This window comes from Olea europaea, chromosome 13, assembly GCF_002742605.1.
Source record: "Olea europaea var. sylvestris chromosome 13, O_europaea_v1, whole genome shotgun sequence".
NCBI classification, from domain to species: domain Eukaryota; kingdom Viridiplantae; phylum Streptophyta; class Magnoliopsida; order Lamiales; family Oleaceae; genus Olea; species Olea europaea.
This window is the reverse complement of record NC_036249.1, coordinates 26,949,626-26,957,416: the sequence shown is the minus strand read 5'-3', so window position 1 is coordinate 26,957,416 and position 7,791 is coordinate 26,949,626. Positions and strand designations below refer to the sequence as shown.

The following is a 7,791-nucleotide window of genomic DNA, read 5'->3' as shown; positions in this document are numbered from 1 at the left end:
ATGTTCTTTTATTAACTTTAAATTGATAATTCATCATGTTGTTGCTCTTGAAGTAGCATAACATTATAATTAATGTTTCCAAATATTATTATTTTGCTTGAAACCCATAAATTATAATTTTCAATATTGAATATTGACATGTTACTCTTGAAAATGCACAACTCTATAAATATTATCTTTTCATAGAAAATATATTCCTTAAGAGTTAATGTTTTGTAAATAATAACTTCTTGTTAATCCTAAAGTAGGACACTATTATTTATCTTTTAGTTATATATATAAGCTAAAATAGGGATTGAATTCTCCATATTTTCGAAAATTAATCAGGATGATAAATGGGGTCTCATCATTTCCCACGTTGAAAATATAAATATTATTTGTATATAATAATTTGATACAAATACTAGATGATTGCATAGTATATCAAGTCGAAGTTTACAAAATTACTGCTCAAAATATTAGTATAATTTACAAATTATACAATTAAGACGGTGTGTCTTATTAATTCTAGTGATCCTAAATTCCAACTTTTTAATAAGTGTAAGTTGAGATATCAATAAATGGTTTAACACTATTATTTGTTAAACGACTCCAATTAATTTAATTAAGAACAAAGTACTTTTCATTTTTGTTTGGAAGATGCTATTATATATCATGCCATCATATTTTTCCCTATTATAATTGGCTTATGGTTAGAACATAATTTTCTCATCTTATTATTTTGATAAAGTAGTATATGTAAAACTGATCCATTACAATGCACTAAGAAGGGAAGTAAAAAATATTGAAAATAAATGACTAATTTGAATCCTTTTATAATATCTCAAGACTAACAGGAGATATTTTATCGCTCAATTTGTTGATTATCAATTTTGACTAAACAATTCTCTCAAAATTAGAAGGGAGAATTAAGAAACTAAAAATATTGTATAAATGCATCATTATCAAAATCATCATAAAAGATAATTCGACCCAAAAGTTTGAATGATAATTCATTTAGATCCATTTACTGATCAAAGAGGTCAACAATATATCATACATCCGTTAATATCTATGACATACCTGAAACATGAACACATGATTCTAAAATAAAATCTCCAAATAAAAATGAAGCAATTGGCAAAGATGAACCCATTAAGGAGGCATATACTGAAATAGAATTGAAAAAAAAAAATTGTCTATAATACTTTTGCATATAATGTACTACATCATATAGTGAATAGCGATGAATCAAAATAAATTTGTCAAAATTAATCAATCAATGTGATGATTGGCAAAATAAAAGGGATATAATCATAACTTGAATTTACTAGATAAACCTAAAATTTCTGGACACGAATCTAGTAAAATTGAATTTACTAGAGAAACCTGAAGTTATAGATCATAGTTTAAACACCTAAATGTGTATACTTAGTAATTCTAGAGTTAATACGTGCAACAAACCCCGCTTCTGGAAGGGACGCATTTATTAGATAAATGGTCGACACGGGCTCCACCCGTTGTTGCGATGATTCATGATAATTCGACGGATCATATGGCCCTCGTGCCGGAAATGCAAAATCAATAGAAAAAGTAAAAGACATAATATGAAATGTACGACTTTTTACATAATGAATTTTGCGAAACTTGTACAAATTGATAGATTATCATGTGGTGGATGTAATCACAAGTGTCTACCTTAATAGTCTGACAATGCACAAAATTTGATATACATATAATATACATAATTATCGTCAATTTATCTTATATAAATTTAGCCCCTGTTTGGAGGGGATTAATATTAGATTTTTAGTAGATTTTGATAAAAGTTTTTGAAATGTATGGTTGAAAAGTTGAGACCCATAAAAAGATGTGATTAATATTGATTATTTGATTTTAACTTAAATTAAAATATGATTTAAATCAATACCAAACAGGAGCTTAATATTATCCATGATGAATTTAATGTCTGAAGCATAATTCAAGTGATAATATCATAGGAGAGTAAATACACGTAATCTTTTTTCCTTGACCAACGTTTTAATTCATTTGATTTTTTGATCTAGATTTTTAATGAGACAACTTTTTATAGCGTGCTTAAAAGAATAATGTATTATTTTTTCTTTCATTGGGATTTTTTGTACAAGGTTTTTACATATAAGGATTTAATGAGGCATAGTCCTTGTGTAATAAATGTCCATAACATACAAAATATTTACTCTTATAATAACTCTAATATGTATGAGACTTTCAAAATGATCAACCAGAGTTATTTTTCGAATCATCATGTTACGACAGTCATTGAAGGTTGATAAATATTTTGTAAGAAAATGGTTTTCTTTGAACACATTGACGTACAAGATATGAATATTAAATACATTGACATACAAGACATGAATCACTTAATACAAGAATTGAAATCGGTGGGAGTACCTATACTCTTTTTCCTTTAATCAAATTCTGTCATTGGATTTTCTTGACAGAGTTTTAACGATACAACATTTTATTACTCCAAAATATTTTTTAATATTTTTTCATTTGTTGGTATTTTTGTCACATTGCATTCTTGCCAAATAATATTTCAATAAGATAGTTATTATGTAAATAGTCATTCAAATGGAAGTATTGTAAATATAGTAGTATTTATGAATGACTTTTACATCCTTACAGCCTTAGTCATTATAACTATTGTATCTCTTGTAGTCTTAATTTTTCTCTATAATATGATAATTTGAATATTAAGAAAATACCCAAGCTTGTTGACTTCTCTTTTATTTTCTTTTTTCAACAAATTTCATAAAATGTAAGATTAAAAATGAGTTTGAAAGAAGAATTAATTTTAAGAAGTGGAGCCAAACACGAGCTAATAATTGTCCAATAGTTGCTTCGGTACATAATACTTACAAGTAAATAGGGACCCCACTCCAATCTAGAATCACGCTAGATGTACAGAATTCCTTCATTAGTTACAGTTGAGATCAATTCATTGAAAGTCACAAAAAAAGAAAAAGGAAAAGAATCAGGCAGATGCTGCTAAATTAGCGTATGTATCACATCTGTGAAGGAAAAGCTAGTATATATGGCTTTTTCCATTAAGTATCGAGGAGTGCTCTTCAAGGCTCTCACAATAAATAAGCTCAATTTAATGAATTGATGAAGCGGACCCATCATTAGCAGACATCACGCCATATAAATGATAATTAGCAAAATCTTTTAAAATCCATCATTTTTGTAGTGCCCCAAATTATTAATACACACCATGTGAAATTCTTTTTTACTACTTATACATAAAATTCTACTGTAGTTTCACTTTTAGGTAACATCTCTATCTTACTAAGGCCTCGTTTGGAAGTGATTTTTCACCCCCAAAAAATTAATTGTTTGACCGTTATTTTACTATTCCAACCGTAATTTTTGACTTCCTCTCTTATAGGTGGTCTCCACTTTTTTCGTAACGGTCAAAAAATCAATTATTAAAATCACTATCGAATAGGCCCTAAGAGTTTTGAATAGTGATTTTTAGGAAAATGTGTAATCAAAAAATAGGAAAAATTTTAGATTTACGTGTAGAATATTTCATTGTGTGAATGTGTGGTTAAAATAAATATGTAAAAAAAAAAAAAGAATAAAAAAAGTATGATTGTCAAACAAGAATTAAATAATGATGGATGGTAAGTGTATTATCTGTAAATATTACACTTATCTTGGTCATTAAAAATAACATTTGGACATGATTATCATGAATTTGATATTTAATTATGCTTAGTTATTAATTTCACTTATTGGCCATCAAAAGTAGTATCTGGAACGAGAATGGATGAAAATGAGCAATAATTGATCAAAAAGGATTAAAGATGGACATATTCTGGAACTTGAGGACCGAAATGTCACTTTTGAAAGTTAAAAGACCACAATTGCAATATTCAAGGACTCAATATGAACAATAAAGAAGAAACATAGACTAAATTGAACATGTAGAAGATTAATTTTCAGCGAATTAGAAAAATCCTAATTTGACCACAATTATGGTTCCTTATCCTTTCGAAACTCTATTTTCTTCAAATTGTTCATTTGAAAAAAAAAAAAAGAAAACCCTTAAATTAATGTCTATAAATATGAATCTTGCTTTTAAACAAAAGGAGAAGGCTAGAGATATAATTTCGAGAGTAAATTACACAGAAAGACACATAAATCTCTCGAGATTTGTATCTAAATTTGGGAGTGAACATTAAAGAGCATAATTGACGTAGAGATACACAATTGATGAAGAAAGAGTTGAAAATCATCATTAGAATTTGGTGCCAAAGAACGACAATTACTAGGATTAATTTGCTTTTTATTGTATTGAATTTCGGTGATGTTTTTCATCATTTTATTATTTAATTTCAAAATTATGATTGGCAAAATTTCTTGATGTTAGGATAAATGATGTAGCTTAGGTTAATATTTATTTAATTCAGCAGATCATGCCAATTGATTATGTATTAGTTTCTTAATGTATGCTTAATTGACGTTCAATTTTTTAATCTCCAATTATATGGTTTAAGGATAATATTGAGATCGAGAGGAGATAATTTCTTTACAATTTTATCTTATAAATTGTACCAAGTTTTCATTTAAAATATAAATATATTAATTATTTCAATATTTGTGTATTTTTATGCTTGTAAAATATTTACGTTTACGGACCAAGGACGGCCCTGTTTTTTATATTGAATTGGTTTTGACAACAAAAAACAAGAATATCTTTTATTAACAAGACCTAAATTTTGATTGATCACGAATTAAGCAGTTATCTTTCTACTTCCTGCACTGATAACGTACGTGTTTCTCTTAGAATTCTTGGTGAGTTTCAACTTTATTCTTCGCCAAAAAAGAAAAATAAAACAAAGATTCCATTGACACTTTCTTATGCTTTACTACATTTTAAATTCTTATTCAACCTTTTCCTACTTGATCTTTGCCAAAAATGACATACCACAAATTGCGAAGAAAAATGAAAAATCAAGTATCTCCAAATTTTTTCTCTTTATTTTTTATTTTGTATTTTATTTTTTTGGGTGGGTTCCCATGATCTTTTCATTGCATGCACGCGTGTGATCATGTTTGGAGAAGGACGGGGCTGGGCCTCATGATCACTCAGAATACTATTAAAAGAATCAACAATCGTGCTATATGTACACTCTCCTCACACCTTGGTAGACATTCTTCCAGATGAATCCATCAAAATCATTGATTTTGAATTTATTTATCACGTTACTGTACAGATTTCTCCCACGTCTAAGGGAATGTCAACAAAGGTGTGAAATACAATGTACATCTAGCATAATTACGAGATATGAAAGGAGATTTAGTGGTTAGTACCCCAGCTGTAGTTTGGTTGTCAAGAGAATATAGTGAGCATAAAAAAATAGAAAGAAAAAAACTTTTAGGACAACATTCACATCAAGAATACATGTTATCTAAAGATTATAATATCCTTTTAGGAGGTAAACAATTTTATAATATCCATAATTTAATTATTGAAGTGGGTAAACAGAAGACCTTAGGATCGATCAAACTGCCGAAATAATTATATTTTGTGATTAATACCCGCAGTCCTTGTTTCCTTCACTAATGGGGCAAAATTATTCTCTCCACTGAGTAACATGTCCTAACCTACTAATTTCATCAGCAATAGGTAGTTGAGAATCAAGAAAATTCCCAGAATTTCTTCAAATCCAACAGGAAAAAGATGCAAAATTAGACCTTTTTCTACTTCAAATCCCAATACCAAACTCAATGCCTATAGCAGTCTTCAAAAAGGCAAGTTCCTTATTGATCCACAATGGCAAAATTAACAACGGAGAGAAACTTTCGAGGATTATTTCCGTAAACATTCAAGACATACACATCCCGACAAATAAACAAGGTAGGGGATAATGCAAGCTTTTGAAAAGTGAAAGTGAGATTTTGAGACCCAAAAACAGCTTTTGAACCCATTTGACTAATTTTATTAAAGTGCTTCTTCTATTTAGAAGAATTTTAAGAGAGAGCTGATTTATGTGGCTTCTTCTAAAAGTACTTATGGAATATGAAGTATTTTTAAAAATTAGTTTTGAAATAAAAATTAAAGTAACTTCATCCAAAAGCTCTTGTATAGGAAGCAAAAGCAAAAGCAAAAGCAAAAACAAAAGTAAAAGTAAAACTCATGCCAAACAAGCCCAAAGTAGACTAAAAACTCCTTTAGGAAGCGCAGGGTTGTGCAGCTAGGGCATACATTTCCTAGGTATTGCTCATCTGTAAACCCAATTATTCACAACCCAATTTGGCCTTGTGCAAGATGGTCATCAAGAGAATTTGACAAAAACATAATAAAAATTTCCACGCATTCGCATCTTTAATATCTTGCGACACAAAAACAATATAACAAAGCCTTAAATTTTAACCCAAGATAAATCAAAAGCAATCAGCAACCACAAATGAAACTATCGAACATTACAGCGAATTCGATAATGAATTAGTATTCACAACAATTATATATCTTGTATATGAAAGCAATCCATTTAAATAACCACAATGATGCAAGATGACACGACAAATTCCTCCATAAGCTATAGCTAGTAGAAGAGGTGTAATCAGCAGTTTACCACCCAAGATCTAGCCGGGTTGAGTGTTGCAAGAATCCCCAAGGTACAGGTGAATAATTCAAATTTTAACCAACTGTACACACATTAACCAGGATCCAGAAATCAAAATACCAAACAATACAACAAATATGATAGATATAAGATAATGAATTAGTATTCACAAAAATTATAAGTTGTACATGAAAAACAATACATTATAATAACCACAATAATTCACCAAACACCCAATCTCAAAAAAGAAGGGGGGAAAAAAGCAAGGTTAAAAAGCTGATAAATATTCCAAAGTAATAGAGGAATAGTAGTAATACTGTAGAAATCTCAGCCCCTGCAACGAGTGATGGCGCTGCAACCACGGGTGTAGGGATTGGCCTGAGCACCGGGACGGCAGTTGTAGTAGGAGGCGCCGCGTCGAGAGCAGGGGACTCTGTTCTTCTGGAGCGCACCATAGCTAATGTAGCGGCGAGTGGCTAAGATACGCCTATTGGACTCCGAATCGAGCTGGAACTCGTCCTCCTCCTCGTCGGCGTTTGCAAGGCACTCGGCTATGGTCCCTTTGCAGCCGGATCTCATCATTGGCATCAACCACCCCACATCCGCCGCCGCGACGTCGCCACTAGCCGAAGCTTGGGAAATCAACAGAGATTCAATTATGCAGAGAGTGAAAATCATTGAAGTCAAACTTCTTCTTTCCATCATATTCATCAGTGTTGAAATGAAATCTTTACTTGGTTTTTCGTGGAGTCTTTCACCCGGGTTTTTCTCAGACTTCCGATTGTGAGGTGCGGCTGTGCTCGCTCTCTCTCTCTCTCTCTCTCTCTCTCTCTCTGTATAGCTAAGGTGAGAAGGGGACAAATAGCAAATGTAAGTAGAAAGAAGGGAGTTGAATTATATATAAATGAAATTTGATTAATGGGTACCGACGAATACTTTTTTATTCATTTCTTTAAATTAATCACTTTAGAAAATTGAAAACGACCGTTAAGGTTTACATAGGACTTTTTTTGTTTTTTTTGATATCCAGGTATCCCAACTTACACCAGACTAAATTTTGGACTTTCAAGACCCATGTCCCTAGAACCTTGGAAGGGGTAAATCGCGGGATATGCCTCAACTGGATCACAGGTTCCCCCTATTGACTGTACACTTCTGCGTACAAGAGACCCTCCTCTAGAGTGATTGTTCC

The 7,791-nt window shown here is 30.9% G+C and overlaps 1 protein-coding gene across 1 annotated transcript; it reads right to left on the bottom strand.

Annotated features, from left to right (window-relative positions):
- Window positions 1-6,716: 6,716 nt before the first annotated feature.
- LOC111408074 (rapid alkalinization factor-like) lies at window positions 6,717-7,474 on the bottom strand. The gene has a single exon (XM_023037845.1). The coding sequence runs from the start codon at window positions 7,308-7,310 to the stop codon at window positions 6,927-6,929; it is 384 nt and encodes a 127-aa protein (XP_022893613.1). The 5' UTR covers window positions 7,311-7,474; the 3' UTR covers window positions 6,717-6,926.
- Window positions 7,475-7,791: the final 317 nt, after the last annotated feature.

Bases quoted from the DNA above. Each gene is read 5' to 3' on its own strand.
- LOC111408074 (XM_023037845.1), bottom strand. From the start codon at position 7,310: ATGAATATGATGGAAAGAAGAAGTTTGACTTCAATGATTTTCACTCTC.